At 35.4% G+C, this 17,868-nt stretch overlaps 2 protein-coding genes across 3 annotated transcripts; one reads left to right on the forward strand and one right to left on the reverse strand.

Annotated features, from left to right (window-relative positions):
• Positions 1 to 569: 569 nt before the first annotated feature.
• Positions 570 to 10,572, reverse strand: LOC134280723 (myotubularin-related protein 2-like). The gene is given in 17 exon segments (XM_062763171.1): positions 570 to 879; positions 1,023 to 1,202; positions 3,149 to 3,262; positions 3,727 to 3,927; positions 4,107 to 4,205; positions 4,320 to 4,413; positions 4,539 to 4,630; positions 4,851 to 5,042; positions 7,655 to 7,729; positions 7,840 to 7,914; positions 8,690 to 8,773; positions 8,978 to 9,079; positions 9,174 to 9,251; positions 9,253 to 9,291; positions 9,541 to 9,635; positions 9,800 to 9,878; positions 10,279 to 10,572. Coding segments are annotated over 17 exon segments (1,932 nt in total). The 5' UTR covers positions 10,453 to 10,572; the 3' UTR covers positions 570 to 720.
• A 1,822-nt stretch (positions 10,573 to 12,394) lies between these two features.
• On the forward strand, positions 12,395 to 17,652 carry LOC134280717 (N(4)-(Beta-N-acetylglucosaminyl)-L-asparaginase-like). 2 transcript variants are annotated; one of them, XM_062763163.1, is made up of 9 exons: positions 12,395 to 12,467; positions 13,986 to 14,132; positions 14,950 to 15,103; positions 15,303 to 15,415; positions 15,502 to 15,614; positions 15,852 to 16,078; positions 16,154 to 16,261; positions 17,047 to 17,180; positions 17,271 to 17,652. In XM_062763163.1, exons 2-9 carry the CDS (start codon positions 14,024 to 14,026, stop codon positions 17,456 to 17,458), a joined length of 1,146 nt encoding a protein of 381 aa, XP_062619147.1. In that variant the 5' UTR covers positions 12,395 to 12,467; positions 13,986 to 14,023; the 3' UTR covers positions 17,459 to 17,652. The 2 variants fall into 2 exon arrangements, with proteins under 2 accessions (XP_062619147.1, XP_062619148.1); XM_062763164.1 differs by lacking the exon at positions 12,395 to 12,467 and adding an exon at positions 12,497 to 12,505.
• The last annotated feature ends 216 nt before the right edge of the window (positions 17,653 to 17,868 follow it).

Raw genomic sequence — 17,868 nt, forward strand, 5'->3', positions numbered from 1 at the left:
TCAAATTGTTGCCTGCAAAATCATCGTATATTTGTTGACATCATCGAAGTGAATAGATCTAGAGCTGTTCCGAATTTGACATCTGACGTGACCCACTATGGGGTGTTGTAAGATGTTAGTGTAGCGAGTATGTGAGCCGATCAAACATCTAGACAACAAACAAAATGCATGGTGCATTAGAATGGGAATAACTAATTTTCTAATTTGGTATTTGCGACCACTAATGCTGATTTAACGGTCGCAAATACCTTTGAAGACAGTTATTCCCTAAATGGAGTTAATATATATATTTAATTTTAGTTCTTTCAGTAAAAATCGCAAATACCAAATTTGAAGACAGTTATTCCCTAAATGGAGTTAATATATGTATTTAATTTCAGTACTTTCAGTAAACCTCTATGAGACAATAGTCTTCCTTCAATGAGTTACCTTCATACATGTACACGGAAATAAAGTACTTCACAGACAACCATCATCACATAATTTAATCTGTACTTAAATGAAAAATAAAGCAAACATTTAGTAGTTTATTAATAATCCTCTATTGAGGACAAAAACACTTTATTTAAAAGTATATTATTGCACATATTTGTCCATCTGGACGATATTTAAGAAGTTGTTCAGTCTCTACATTTGTACAAGACAAAATCCAGACACTTGAATATTGGCCGACATCTTCTAAAGTACTATGATAAAAGCCAACCAATGCGAGGCAGTGTTTCACACATTGATGGGGGAGGAGATTCTGGGGGGACTGTTTTGGGGAAGCAGCTTCCCTTTAGCTTTCTTGTTTTCAAGCTCTTTAAGAAGTTCATCCACTTTTTTCTGTAACTGTGCCTTCAACATCAATAGTTCTTTGTTCCTCAAATGAATAGGTTCCTTGAAAAAGGAAAAAGAAATGATGAAAGTATTTCTGAGAAAATATAACGAGATCTACCCTGTAAGAATAACCGTAAGGATCCTCTTCTTTTGAACTACATGTAATTATAAATGTGTCACTCTTGTGTGAGTGTGAGGTTTACCTGAGGCCTCATACGGGGGTTCCAGCGACAGTAGTACCCGGTCCACAGTTCGATTCTCCTGAGGCTCGCCACAGGGAACAGGACGTGCTGCTGTAGGGACGCGGCATATAGAGGGTTAGTAAACTCCTCCATCTGACAGTTTACAAATGACCACAAAGACACCGTCTTCTGTTTCAGACCCTACAACAAACAAGAGGCCCACGGGCCTTATAGGTCACCTGAGTATTTGTAACAACTTTCAAACACTTGAATTTGGATTAAACCAGGGGCCATGAAATTCACGATTCACAATTTTGAAAGAGGCACCATTGCTTATCATAATTATTAACTAAACATGATTACTCTATTTACTTAATACCCAGAGGTAGATCAGAGTAACAAAGAGAAAATCCACTTGCACTTTATACCCAGTTGTGCACCTCACCCTAAAGGAACCACTGACCCAGGGGCCACATATTTCAAAATTTTGCAAATTTTAAAACAAAATGGTGATTAATACCAAAGAGCAGATTTAAAAACATTAATTTATTTTCAGACTATGTAGCCCCCCCCCCCCTCCTCCTGACCCAGGGGGCATAAAATTCACAAATTTTATAGGAGGCACTCTTGCTCATCATAACTATGTGCTTAGTTAGTTTATTTAATACCCAAAAGCAGAGAAGAAGATTTTCAAAGAATAAATGCATTTTCACTAAATGATCAATAGAGCCCCCCCCCCCCCCTAACACCAGAACCCTTAACCCTGGGGCCATAAAATTCACAAATCTGGAAGAGGCACTCTTGCTCATCATAACTATGTACTTAGTTAGTTTATTTAATACCCAGAAGCAGAGAAGAAGATTTTCAAAGAATAAATGCATTTTCACTATATAATTCATAGAGCCCCACCCTAACACCAGAACCCCTGACCCTGGGGCCATAAAATACACAAATCTGGAAGAGGCACTCTTGCTCATCATAACTATGTACTTAGTGAGTTTATTTAATACCCAGAAGCAGAGAAGAAGATTTTCAAAGAATAAATGCATTTTCACTATATAATTCATAGAGCCCTGCCCTAACTCCAGAATCCCTGACCCTGGGGCCATAAAATTCACAAATCTGGAAGAGGCACTCTTGCTCATCATAACTATGTACTTAGTTAGTTTATTTATACCCAGGAGCAGAGAAGAAGATTTTCAAAGAAATAATGCATTTTCACTATATAATCTATATAGCCCTGCCCTAGCACTAGAACCCCTGACCCTGGGGCCATGAATTTCACAATTTTGGTAGAGGACTCAATGCCCATTACATTCATGTCAACAGTTTGCCTGCTTGATGTCCAGGAGTAAAGAAGAAGATTTTAAAAGATTGCACTAATTTTAGTGGTTTTGGCCCCACCCCTCAGGCCCCAGGGGGGTGGGGACCATGAAATTCACAATTTTTGTTCCCCTTCACCCATAGATGCTGTATACCAAATTTGGTTGAAATTGGTTCAGTGGTTTCAGAGAAGAAGCTGAAAATGTTCAAATGTTAACACACGACACACGACACACGACGCACGACGCACGACGCACGACGCACGACGACGGACGAAAACGGATAGCAATAGGTCACCTGAGTTACTCAGGTGACCTAAAAATATAATGTCAGTCCTTAATCCTCCTTATAATGCACAAAGATACTGTACTACAGCATAGAAAATAGCAGATCAGGTTCATTTGTAGTGTGATGTGTGACAATAGAAATCTCTTTACAAGTCCCTTTTCTTGTGTAACATTATCTAATACATCTAGATCCCATTCTTATACATGAACAATACTGTCATAAGCTAAAAAAAACAAATGCTATTCATTTCTTGTATCCACTCTATTGGTCGGAATAGATAACACTGCTATTATACAATTAAGTGTGTTTGTATTATACAACTGTGTGTGTTTGTTTATGGGTGTGTTATGTCATGTGCAAAACGGAAGTGTCATAATTTGCATGTTGAATGCTGCCTTGATTTACAGATATGATCTTCCTGAGGATTTGCTCTGCCCTGTGGTGCCCTTGTCTTTTTAAATAGAATCATAAAGAGTAGTGTTAATCTTTCAATAAAAAAAAATAAAGAATGGACAAGGGAGACAATTAAAGCTGACCTTTTCTGTTCTCTGTTGTTCACAGTTACACAGGAAGGTACCAAACAAGCAGCTGAAGGCATTGTCAATGATGGTGATCAGGAAGTGCTCATTGAATTCAAAGGCGTTAGGAAACTACAACAAAAGTCATAAGTTATAAAAGTAGAATGTACTAGCATATCAAGGAATAGGTAAAGCCAGTATGGTTCTCAGATTTTCTGATATTGTTGTGTATTAGAAAATTTTTTTTTAATGTTTTTCTTGATAATTCGATGGATTAAACTAATTTTAATGAAATTTTTATAACTAGATTGACCAATATTTTGTTATTTTAGAAAGTTTGTACTGCTATGGAAAAAAAAAGTACATGTATATGTTTCAAAAATAAGAAGCATATGGCCAATAATTATTAGGTCTAAGTCTTTCTCTCCATTCTGCAGTAATGAAATTTTACAGTTATGAACTCATTTTTTTTCTTTCTTACAATGATCTATCTCACAGAAGAGCTATTATAGTTACATGTCTAAAAAATAGACATTATAGAAATTATATAAATCTATATTCTTTTGATCAGAAAAAAACAATGGAATCAGACATACCTGATGAGTCATTTGCCAAACACAGTCAATGAATTGTAAGAATACGGGTGATCGGTCAGTGTCTGAGTGTCTATCCTCCCCATGTCCAATACGCTGGGCAAACTTGTGACCAAAACTCAACCATTCCTTCTCAATAAGCACCTCAAAGCCCTTAATAGTTCTGTAATAAGGGTCTAACATCAGGGATGCCAGACTCGTCAGCTGTAAGATTTAAACATCACTAAAATTTCAGGACTGGTAACTCTTAAAGTGAAATACTTTAAAACAAACCACTAAAATATCAATTGTTTTGATTGTTCAAATTTTTCCTTCAAACTTCTTACAGATCCAAAATGTCAAGTAAAGAGCTCTGAATATGACCACTTTATGTAGTTCCTTACCTGGGCAGTTCTGTCCCAGCCATCACTACAGTGAACCAGTACTGAGGTCTTAGCACTCTCCACTTTATCTGCAACCCTTAGAGCACCTGCTAAAATTTGCTGTAACAGATATTGTATATAACTTAGCAAAATACATAAAAAGAATTGCAAACATTGAGTGTGACATGAAAACCAATAACAGAATACACTATTAAAACAGGTATTAAAACAGACCTTAATGTGATCCAGCCAGTGGGTTGCCTCAATGTTGGACAACCATTTACTGTCATCAATGGTTGGAAAAACAACTTCACGAAGTTTCCTCAGACTGCAAACAAAATATTTAATACAGATTACTTTCAATATTTATCTGGTAACTGGGGTTGTCAACAAGTATTTTGTTACTTGGGTAGTTATTGGAAATTTGATGATACTTAGATCATTGCTACATACCTGTCCTTCATCACGTGAATGTTATGAATGTCAAGGAAAGCTATCTCAGCATTTGTGTACCATTCCTCTCGCTCATACCCCCCGCCTTTGGCCTGAAAAAAAAAATCAACATTTTCCTTATTCAAAGATTCAAAGGTTGAACTTAAGAAATGACAGTCTATTGATAATGTGTTTTCAGAGTAAAATAAGTCAACTTTGACATTTTCCATTCAAAGATTCTTTGAACTTCAATGAACTTAGAAAATAACAAAAGTTTTGATTCCATGTTTTTGCAGTAAAATAAGTAAACAAAAAACATTAAACATTAGTTACCATATTTGCTAGGGCATTAACAAGAGGCCTGGCATCCATGATAAAGAGTTTGTGTGACTGTGCATTGGCGTCCATGATGGTCTGAATATAGTGCTCATCTTGTCGATTTCTGCGGAGTGGAGCCCCTCCCACCAGGGGCTGGGCAGATCGGGTGATGGTAGCCTGGCTTTCTTGGTGGATCCAGGACAACACCTGTTAATAAATAAGATAGTAGTCCATGAATAGCATTGTTGTGCATTTTATTATAAAATGTTAAAGTTAAAATGTGAAATACAAGAGGCCCAAGGGCCTTGAATCGCTCTTCTGATAAATTGTACAACCTATCACTTGTATTTGAAGCCTCTAACCCTAAGTATCCTAAGACCAAAGTTGCATCACCTGACAAAGTTTGATGATACTTAGCCAATTAGGACTACTTCTTGGTCTACATTCTTGGAAAACCCAAAATGCATCAACTGACACAGTTTGATGATTCTAAGCCAATAAGTACCAGCAATACTTAAATATAGCCATAAAATGTCGAAAGTAGGTCACTGTGACGTACTTTTTGGTAGACATTCTCCAAAACCCAAGATGCATCAACTGACAAAGTTTGATGATTCTAAGCCAGTAAGTACCAGAGATACTTAAATATAGCCATAAAATGTCGAAAGTAGGTCACCATGACCTACATTTTAGTCAACATTTTTCAGAGTCCAAAGATGCATCTGCTGACTAAGTTTGATAATTCTAAGCCAATAATTACCTGAGATATTCAAAAGTAGGTCATCGAGACCTACTTTTTGGTCGACATTCTCCGAAAACCCAAGATGCATCAACTGACAAAGTTTGATGATTCTAAGCCAATAAGTACCTAAGATACTTAAATATAGCCATAAAATGTTAAAAGTAGGTCACTGTGACCTAATTTTTGGTCGTACTCTCCGAAAACCCAAGATGCATCAACTGACAAAGGTTGATGATTCTAAGCCAATAAGTACCGGAGATACTTAAATATAGCCACAAAATGTCGAAAGTAGGTCACTGTGACCTAATTTTTGGTCGTCACTCTCCAAAAACCCAAAATGCATCAACTCACAAAGTTTGATGATTCTAAGCCAATAAATACCTAAGATACTTAAATATAGCCATAAAATGTCGAAAGTACGTCACCGTGACCTAATTTTTGGTCGTCACTCTCCGAAAACCCAAGATGCATCAACTGACAAAGTTTGATGATTCTAAGCCAATAAGTACCGGAGATACTTAAATATAGCCATAAAATGTCGAAAGTAGGTCACTGTGACCTAATTTTTGGTCGTCACTTTCCGAAAACCCAAGATGCATCAACTCACAAAGTTTGATGATTCTAAGCCAATAAATACCTAAGATACTTAAATATAGCCACAAAATGTCGAAAGTAGGTCACTGTGACCTAATTTTTGGTCGTCACTCTCCGAAAACCCAAAATGCATCAACTCACAAAGTTTGATGATTCTAAGCCAATAAATACCTAAGATACTTAAATATAGCCATAAAATGTCGAAAGTACGTCACCGTGACCTAATTTTTGGTCGTCACTCTCCGAAAACCCAAGATGCATCAACTGACAAAGTTTGATGATTCTAAGCCAATAAGTACCGGAGATACTTAAATATAGCCATAAAATGTCGAAAGTAGGTCACTGTGACCTAATTTTTGGTTGTCACTTTCCGAAAACCCAAGATGCATCAACTCACAAAGTTTGATGATTCTAAGCCAATAAATACCTAAGATACTTAAATATAGCCATAAAATGTCAAAAGTAGGTCACCGTGACCTACATTTTGGTCGACATTTTTCAGAGTCCCAAGATGCATCTCCTGACCAAGTTTGATGATTTTAGGTCTGAAGGTAATCAAAATATGCCTTTTAAACAATTTGAAAACATATGCATGCAAAATTCTAAAAGTAGGTCACAGTGACCTACTTTTTCTTAAATATGTTTTAAGGTCCCAAGATGCAGCAACTTACAAGATTTGATGATTCTAACCCTTTCATGCCTGAAATAATGGGATTAAATGTTTTAAAAAGGTTAAGTCATAAAGTTCAAAAAGTAGGTCACGGTGACCTACTTTTAAGTTGACGTTGTTCAAGGACCCAAGATGCATCAACTGACTAAGTTTCATGATCATAGGCCTTAAAGTGTCCAAAATATGCCTTCAAATCAATTTGAAAACAAATGCCCGCAAAATTAAAAAAGTAGGTCACCGTGACCTACTTTTGAGTTAACATGATGTGAAGTCCTAAGATGCATCAACTTACAAGATTTGATGATCCTAGTCCTTATAGTAAGCAAAATATAAACATTTTTATTAATTGTAAATTTAGGTCAACTTTAAAGTGACCTTGAGACCACGCCCTTTGCCCCAGGGTCATGCCTTGAACAATTTTTAATCTTCAACATATCCTGATCCTTGTATGTAAGTTTGGTGAAAATCTGCCTGGCAGTTCTGGAGAAGAAGATTTTTTAGCAACTAGTACTTTTGGTTTTGTTTTCCTGATTATCTCCCCTTGTTTTAGGGTCCCAACCCTTATTTTAGTATAAATGGTAGCCCTTAGGCCAAGGATACCCTGTGGAAAATTTGGTACTGATTGGCCAAAGGGTTCTTGAGTTATGGCCCATATTCTAAAAAGTTAACGCACACCGCACACTGCACAAATGGCCATAGCATTAGCTCTTTCAGCCTTTGGCTCAGAAGAGCTAAAAATGTGAAATAAACGTTCAATATTTCTGTATGTAATCATTTCTATTTAATTGTTCAGCTTATTAAAGCCACACTTACAGGTAGTCTATTTCTGGATCGATGTGAAGCTACTTGCTTGAGGTCATCATCTGACACAGCAGCAGGGACTACAAGCTGTAAATAGTCAAATGCAGACATGTATCTTACTTCTAGAGGAAACATCTAACTCAGAGAGAATTTTTGTCATCAAAGATTTACTTGATGCTAATTCCTGATAATCTTACCACAGAGGGATATGTGTCACAAAACTCGTATTTCTCATTTATTTTGGTGATTCTCCAACTCTCCGGAGGAAGGCCCTGGAAAACAAAATTATTCTTAATTATAATCAACTCAAAAATTAATCTATAAACAGACGAAAAAGACTATTTGGTAAATATTCTTTAGAAATATATCCCTTTAGTTAATTAAATAAGACTCCCAAGGGCCACAACACTCCCCCATCACATTTTGTTCTCCAGAGTTCTAAAATGTATTTTTCCCTATATATTTTTATGAAATAAGTTATAACCCATATTGTGGCCTAATCCTAGCTCCAAGGGGATCTGACTTTAAGAAACTAAATCCATATTTGAAGACATTCTGATTATTAATTAGACTAGCTTTGACATTCTGTACTGGGGAGGAATTGTTTTCCTATTTACAGGTACAAGTACATGTATTATGCAAATGTGATTGCTAATTTTAATGACAAAATGAAAAATTAATCCGAATTGAAATTGATTGCAAATCAGCAAAATTTAATGTACCAGTATTACGTCCTTGAAAGTGGAGGATGTGGCTCTTTATGTTAAAGTAAACAATCTGAATTTCCTTTAACCAAGAATCTGAATGTTTTTGGCAATTTTGGTTGAAATTGACCTAGTGGTTACTTGAAAGTGAGAACTGAGTTTACAAATGATACTTGATACACAGACAGATGCCAGATACTCATTGATCAGAAAATTATTATATAATAAAATTTAATTAAGAAAGATAATCCCCAGCCCCCCTTCCCATGGAAAAAGTCCTGAAAAAGTTAAAACTAGGGGATATTAAAGGGACTTTATTGTTTGCCTTTGGACCAACAACTACCTGTCTCCTGTATTCTTCTTCTGGGTTATACACCTTCCAACCATCAATGCCATAGTCTTCTTTAAATTCAAAAGCAAACAGTTGCTGAAACAAGAATATAACATGATGTAACTTCAACTAAAGATATAATTTATTATACATATTACATAACTACAACTGAAGTCATAATCTTTCTTTCATCATCAAACTTATGTGTCATTCAGAAGAATGGGAACTTTAAAAAATAAGATTTATTTTTGTAGAAACCTCGAAAACTATTTTTAATCATTGTTCTGACCCATACAGTACCTGTTTGTTTGTAATGGGAAATGCAAACTGTTGTATTTTCTCAAACACCTGTCTCCTAGAGTGATTTTCTTGTCTGTGGGCGAATCTAATGTTCCTCACATCCTGAAATGGTAAAAATCATATCCACTACTGACAAGATATTCCCTGAAGGAAATCACATGAATAGAATAAGAAAACACAACAGTTGGTTTCTTGCCTTGCAAAGAAGATCAATTCCATAGGCATTCTCTCCTCGACTGGTAGCACCTCCGATTTTCTCTATCTTACTGATAACTGATAACTCCTAAAGGCACGTCCAGTACAGACGGTGAGTCCTGATAAAAAGATTTGACACATTTAAACTGTTTTAATAATAACATTTCAAATACTGTATTGTGTACATTATTACTATATGTAAATCTTTTTTTCAGTTTTATGTAGGCTTTATGAAGATATTATACATGTATTTACCAATTTCTTTTCTTAATGATATTGCAAAAGAAGTTTTACCAACTGAAGGTATACTACTGGTTTTGTCTGAGCACATAGATTTTTAGCCAAGTTTATTTGATTCTAAAACTAACCCGTTCCACACTTTTAAAGTACAGTTTGTAGTTGGTTACTGTTAATGTTCCCTTGATTGGTCTGTTGTATGGGCATAGATACGTCACATTTTCATCTAGAAAAATAATTGCAAGTAAAAGTTACATAGAATTTAAATAAGTATTGTCAGGAGACTAGAGGTTGAGTGTGCTGTGCCCTATCCTCCTACAAAAATTGATCAGAATGCCTAGGAAAGAACACAGCTCACACAGTTTCAATTGTATTATGTTTAATATATACCTATTCCTTGCACTTTTTCTCCAGGAAGTAAAGGGATTTCTTCATTTCCAGCAACTTTTGATGACTCCAAAAATGATACCTGAAATAGTTGTACAATAAAAGATTTGATATTCCTGTCTACATCAAAATTCAAATTCTAATCTTGTTTAGTATTTGAACTGTACAATAGTTGCTCATAACCAGAGCAGTGACAATTTGTGTGTAATGGTCAAATGGACACGCCTACTTCGATTTATCAAATAAAGTAGATTAAATCCTCTTAAAAAGCCAATAATTTTCTACTTCCTTTATATGCCGACGTTTAATCCTCCACAAAAATCTCAACAATATATGTTGTCAACAAACTTACTGAATTATCACAGAAAAAAATAAGCTACAAATTCGAATTTCCTCGAGCAATAAAATATTCTTTTATAAAAATGTTACGTTGCAATAATAAAAGTTTTCTGAGTAAAAGTACAGTCATGTAAAAGTCTTGCCTTTGCTGGTTCCGCTGCCGCTGGTTGTTCTCCTGAAGAGTTTGAGGAAGTTGAACAAATCGACTTGGACGGTGATACAGATTCCTTGGAACTATTCGTGGACGATGGTTCCGATATAGAGTCTGTGCTTGTCCCTGTGTTAACAGCTAGACTGTCTTTATCCGTTCCGTCCATCCTAGTCTTTCGTACTCCAAAGAATTAATATGAGTCCATTTATTTTAACCAAAACATTTCTTCTATTTTGACACTTAATCTTCCACCACAAGGTGTCGCTCTATTTACATCTTTTGTGGTTTTTTCTACAATGAAGAGCTATATTGAGTAAGTTGTACTATGATTCTTGCTAAGTGGCAGACACTGACTCTGCTGGTCGGAGATGAGCGTTATTTCAAGTTCGAACTTTTGAAAATATTGGACTTCTTTCGAACTTAGTAGTAAACTTCATTGCATTTCGTTGCTGTGCATCTTAATGACTTATAAAGAATTTTTAAAGTCACCGAGGAGACCAAGGAAACAGAAGCTAAGATTTTTGAAAACGAACACTTTAAATGACGTGAGCAAAATTTTAGAAAGTGTCAAATTTTATTTAGAGGAAGGACCCAGTTTAAAATGACCCCTCCCCCCTTTAATCAATTCCAAATGACTAAGCAGATTTAATGTTTTGAAAGTTACATGTACAGATAAGAATTTAGGCCTGTAATCACAGGCGCTTGCTTCATACACTGCGTTAGTTTTCTTCTATAAGTGTTATTATATAGTAGAAAACTAACGCACTGTATGAAACAAGCGCATGTGCCTATAATAGTTTATAGAGATGTGCATGTTATCTAAAAGTGATTGTCTTTATTTTACAATAAAACGTGCAATGTGGCACATCAATAATTTCAACATTTTTTTTATTTATAAAACCTAAATTACATGAGTATAATTCATGTACACAGGTTATTATAATGTAGAATAAGTTCCTAGTTTTACACGAATAGATTACTATATTAGTAAATGGACCTTACATGTATTACACTTTAATGAGGGGAGTTTAAGGGTTGACTGGGGTTTTATCAAAATTTACTACTTAAAACAATTTTTTGGACTTCCTTTTTAATTTCTGAGTCGTACATCTGTTAGAGTTATCCCCCCTCTGAGAAATATCCTGAATCTGCTCCTGTACAACATATATTTTTACTCTTTACTAGTATAGTTGGAATCGAAATCATAGGTGGCAATACTACAGGTACCCAAAGTATGGTTACCCCTAACCCGTCCTCCCACCCCAAATTATATTATTTTATTATACCTCTACTGATTTTTTTCTATATAAAAATAAGGCAGTAAAATGTGAATAATTCTCTAGAAATCTCAGTGAATGGATTAATTTCCCGTGCGTTAGTTAAATGAGCTAATCCCTGCTTCGGAAGCTAATTCCCCGGTTATCCGTCCTCTAGATTTTACTTTTGTATCGGTCTAATATGTTAATGGACTAATTCCCCGTGCATTAGTCTTGAAGCTAATTCCCCACCATTCGTAATCCTTTATTTGTATCGATATAATAAAACAGTTAAAAAGTATATAATTGAAGGAGTTAGCAAGATTCCAGTTCCCCAAGACCAGAACTATTTCCCGAGGCGAGCAACTGTATAGTAAGAACCTATATTATAATTTCTCATAAAGATGAGTGAGTTTTCTTTGTTAATCACACCAATATTTCGTTTTACGCAAGCAAATTGTATTTTTATTTTTAAAAAATTATTATTTTCACAGATAGCCATGTAGATCTGATAAAGATGAACCAGGGAACCAGGTTAATTAGTTGGATGGCTTACGGACTAAATTATTAATTTTGTAAATGCGGCAAAATTACGACAGACTGTACATAGTGGTATATATACTTTTGCTGGAGTAAATACTATCAATGAAAAAAAAAACATATATAAACAATATTCCTGTTTAAAATTAATAAATTTGCACAAAAAGAAATTTTTTACATATATCTGGGTGAAAATTTATTTGAATAATACATGACGTACTAAATAAAAAATAATTTTTTCCCGGGGTATCTGTAAACTTTTCTATGATTGTGACCGAGAATCTTGCATCGTCATTAACTGTTGGACTATGCAAATATTTTCACTGATATGAAAACGTTACTTATTTATATTTAGACAGGTAAACACGGACTCAGGTACACTAAGGTAGGTGTTTCCATGTTATGACCACATTGTTAATCAAGGTCATGACTGTTTTATACGTAGAAACTGTGGGTCATTTCTATGAACTGCAATTCATATCATTCTAATTATTAGGCCAATAAACACAGCCTAAGGTTGCACTTAATTGTCGTAATTTTCTTAGTTAGATTACTAGTATACCATGTTCTAGATTATGAAGAATAAAAGTAACTAAATGGTATCTTTTAAACCTTTAAGAAGATATACATGTAAGATCCAGTTTATTTATATGTAAAAATGTTGATTCAATATTGCGATCAACCTCCGTACACGCTGAACGCATGGAACTCTAAACGTGATTTTTTCTATTTCATGGCCACGAATTTATTAAAAGAATTTTTTACAATGCAATATACAAACTATCGTAAAACGTTTGATTTAAGACAAATTCTTCTATCATAAAATTATCTTGTTTCCCTCTTGATGTTTGCATCGACATTCGTGTACTGTATATACGAGTACAACATAACATTATACATTTAGAACCATTTCCAGGTTAGTTTGGACTTTCAGTGAGGCGTGGCATTCAGTCTCGGCGATAACGTAATTAGCGTCTGTCAAATGGCGAATAGATTCTCATTGGTTAAGAAATTAATAACATCAGGAACTTTAAAATTGTTCTTGACAACGATGAGACGACTTAAGTTCCACCTCTTTGCCGGACGAGACAATGTTATTGGTTATTCGATACACTAATTGGCATTTGCCCGAATTTCTACCACATGTATATTTCAACAGTGAATGAAAGCTGGGTAAATTTCAGAAGCTAATTATGTAACGTCGAGAATGCCACACTTTACTAAAAGTACAAACTAACCTGGCAATGGTTCTATTGACTGAGTTCGAGGGCAACATGTTTTTTGTCGGACCCAAGAACCAAACTGTCTGCCTAACACCGTTAGGCCGAAGGCAGACAATTTGGTTCGAGGGTCGACAAAACGCATTTTGCCCTCGAACTCAGTCAATAAATGTTTTGTTACACCTTTCATTTTATTTTAATATTTGACATACATGTACATGTCTTTTGCACTGTCTCCCGTGATGTTACATCAGGTCCATCATTGTTGAACACCAACGAATGAAAATGAGATTAAGCTCAGCCCATTTTATGAAATAAGTGGTCCAACATCTCACGGACACCGATCGGTCCAACATCTCACTCAGCGGTTAAACATCGATTTTTTATGCCTGCTCACCAAAACATTAGAAATGTTAGACTTTGTTTTCGTATCGATTTGTATAGGAACAAATGTTTTAAAGGTATAACAAAAAGATTTGTCCTTGTTAATGTTGAAGGATTTTCCTACTTTCATTTTATCCTCTTTGGGCTGAAAGTTCTACCTTTTTTCTGAAGTTCTGTGTTTCCCCTTTTAAATCAGGGATGGTTTAACTTGGTTAGCTTTCGACAATCAATAGAATATGTCCGATATTATCTAGCTATATAATCAAACCTTTTCTTTAATCAAACCTTTACTTTTAAAGACTTGTATGTCAACGAGTTGTCCATCGGGAAGCGTGAGATGTTGCGGACAGTATGCTGGATGGCCTTACTAGGGCTAATGCTGAAAGAAGGGTCACCACATCGTATCGTCATCAACACCTGGCCCGTCACTAACTCAACAATGGCAGGTAGGGAGATTAATTCAACATCAGTTTTATCATTCTTCTGTATGTAAATTGTGGAAAGACGTCCCATGAGTACAAAAAATGTGGAGACAATTACACTAAATATCGAAAATTCAGCTCGAGCACTTCGTGTCCCCTATATGCATGTTATATTTTTGTTTTAGAATATTGTAAATTTAAACAACTTTTTAACCAGATGCGTATCAAAGAAAAAAGTGAAGACAACGACTAGTGAGGGATCCAAAATCTATATATGAAAAATACAATTCTGAAAAGAGGGTATCAAACAAGGACCCCTGGAAATCCCAGAAGTGGGATCAGGTGCCCCAGGAGAACCGGACACGTCCGCCGTGAGCCCTTTGTATTGATCAGTAGACGTATTCAAATTCAGTTTAAAAATAAAAGACTAACAATTGGTCAGAGAGAAATCAGTCGCCCAATGCTAACAAGGCCACTTGAAATGCCGACATTAAGCGAGGTTCCATGTAACGTCAACTTATCTGTCAATCGCCTGCCTTCTTTATTAAAGTTGATCGAAATCGGAGCATGCTCTTGAGTATCAAGTAAAAATGGGAAATCTTCACATTATATGCAGTATATAGTTTTGGGATAAAACTACATAAATACATGTATGAAACGTTGAAAACTGAAAAGTTGAAGTCATCTTGTTTGTCATATAGTTTTGTTGTCTTATATTCTCTATAGTCAGTAACACATCCGACTGTGATAATACTTGTGCAATCAGATTTATGCATAATACAATTTACATTAGAAGAAATCTTTTGTGTGTGTAAAATTTAAAAATTACCAATACCTACAGCATGGACAACGCTACTGAATAACGGAAGTGCTGTTGATGCTGTTGTAAGCGGATGTAGTCAGTGCGAGGCACAGCAATGTCGGGGCACTGTAGGTGCAAACGGAAGTCCAGATGAAAATGGCGAAACCACTCTTGATGCCATGATAATGGACGGGTGAGTAAAGCCTTTACATTTGGTAAACTACAACGAAATCTTTGTTTGGAAAAAATCCTTAGTGAATTTCTCAGAGCCTGCATTAAGCCCGTTTCGAAATGCAGAGAAAGTTAAAATTTCAAAACTTTTTTTTTCATGGTGTAAAATTAAAGAAACTTAGATAAGAATTAAGATGCTTTTAAATCTCATATTCTTGAAGGACGACTATGGACGTGGGCGCTGTTGGTTGTTTACGGAGGGTGAAGACGGCCATTGCTGTGGCTCGAGCAGTGATGGACCACACCACTCACACGCTTCTTGTAGGAGATCTGGGTACGCCAAGTGTTTGAATTCTTATGAACGGCTGCATGCCAGTATAAACATTCCTTTCTAAATTAAACATCTTTCATTGTTTTCAGCGACTAAGTTTGCTTTGGAAATGGGATTTGCCGAGACAAACCTCACCGGGAACAGATCCTTGAACATTTGGAAAGACTGGAAATCACACAACTGTCAACCAAATTTTAGAGAGGTATAATCAATGAGAGTACATACCATTAGTTCTTTAAATTATTGCCTTTTGGTCTTGAATACTGTTCGTTATCTCCATATATTTCATGCGTAACATGGTGACAACCTAAATGTCATTATATTCGTTTATATTTGTAAAAAGCTGCAATATTATAATGATAAAAATGATTATGACTATGTAGTATTAGGCCATTCTAATTTCGTTTTCATAGTATTCTTTTAAAATCATTTCTTGCAGAATGTTACACCAGATCCAAAACACAACTGTGGGCCTTACCAACCAAAAACACAATCAATCATGGAAGATCTACAAGAACCCTTATTGACGGGGAATTATATAGAAAGTCATCCCGACCCAGAATATGACGTAGATAATCATGACACAATAGGCATGATTGTAATTGACCAATCAGGAAGCGTCAGCGCCGGTACTTCAACCAATGGTCTTACACATAAAGTACCAGGGCAAGTCTTTTTCTCGTATAACCACACATTGTACTAAATGGTAACATTTTAGTAAAACAGTACACTTCTTTGTAGACGTGTTGGTGATTCCCCAATAATGGGGGCGGGGTCTTATGCGATGAATGGTGCAGGTGGAGCAGCTGCGACTGGTAATGGCGACATCATGATGCGATTCCTTCCTTCGTATGTTATATTATATATTATAGATTTCAGTTAACTGCTTCTTTTTGCCATTCTTTCTGATCGGCGTTAAGCAATGTCCTCACATATTTGACAACCTTTTCAAAGCCGATTGTTTGATGGATGGAGTTAAATGAAAAAAAAGCATAGAAGCACAAAATACGCATTTCATAAATAGATTTTAAGTTTATACTATTTATTATATCAAAATAATATATCTGTTACCGGTATATTACATTTTATATACATGTACAAAATTATGACCTTTTTTGGACACTCATGGTCATTGAGCTGTGAAGGATCTTTATCATGCCAACGCTTGTCTTGATTACGGGGTTCGGTAGTATATGAAGGATCTGCAAGTTTTGCTTCAAAGTTCTGAGTGCTTGATGAGGAACACTTGCTACCATTTTTGTCAACATAGTTAAAGGTTTGTTTTGACAGGGGCTTCAACTCACTACATTCCGATTATGGAGCGATCGATTGCTTTAATATTGACTGAGCGACTATAATAAACCAGGATGAAGTCTTTGGAGCGTCTTTTTATATCTTCGTAACTTCAACTTGCTCAAAGTTACATAAAATGTGGCAATTTTTTTTTTTGCATCTCATTTATATTTTCTAGATGCTTTGCAGAAGGACAGTTATGAGGATTATTTTTAAACAATGTGTCTTATAGAAACATTGAAGACTTAAGAAACTTTGCTTTTTTAATCAAACATTTATATTTTGTACGGGGGAGATTTGTAATTTCAATGTTAATACTAAGTAGCCCCTTTCATTCGTAGCTATAATGCAGTGATTCAAATGCAAAATGGAGTGGATCCAGTAACTGCATTACAGAAATCAATGGCACCGATCATTAAATTTTACCCATCATTCCGAGGGGCGATGATTGCAGTGAATAAGGATGGGAAATACGGTATTTATTGAAAATGCAAAGGCTGATTAATGTATTTCCAAATATGTTGTTTCCAATGAAGAATTTTACAAAATTTGAATTTCCTTTCAGGCGCTGTGTGCCATGGTTACACTAATTGGACATTTTGCGTGGCAGATGACACTTCACCGGAAGTCCAACTACATCACATAGACTGTAAAAATAGCATGAAAAATGTAAACTCTGCGAACACTCACAGTCTTGCACCAATATTTTTCCTTATCATATTTTATAATATTGTATTTTTTCTGTTAATTTAAAGTATTGTTGATAATAAGTGACTGTTAATATATTCATTCATTGTTCAGGAAAAAATATTTTCGTTTCCAAATTTCCTTGTCTGAGAGAAGGAATGACTGACAGGATTTTTGGTTTTATGATGTGATCAAGCAGTTGGCTTGTGTAATAACATACCAGTAAAATGTACCCATAAATAAAAAAATATCTTTTATGGCATTTCCTTGAAATTTACTGTAGAAAAATTACAACAGACTGGCAGAGGTTGGTTCGAGAAATAACTTTCAACTTGGTACATGTATTATTTGTAATGGTGCGTGGAGAAAATGAACAGTATTCAAGATCGCAATATAAAGAGTGAGCAGAACAAACATGGTCTCTGAAACATTAGAGGTAGAATCAGATGCTATGGAGGAGTAAGCATACCTGATAT

This window comes from Saccostrea cucullata, unplaced genomic scaffold (assembly GCF_032062105.1).
Source record: "Saccostrea cucullata isolate Sc308-1 unplaced genomic scaffold, CSIRO_AGI_Scuc_v1 ctg67, whole genome shotgun sequence".
Lineage (NCBI taxonomy): Eukaryota > Metazoa > Mollusca > Bivalvia > Ostreida > Ostreidae > Saccostrea > Saccostrea cuccullata.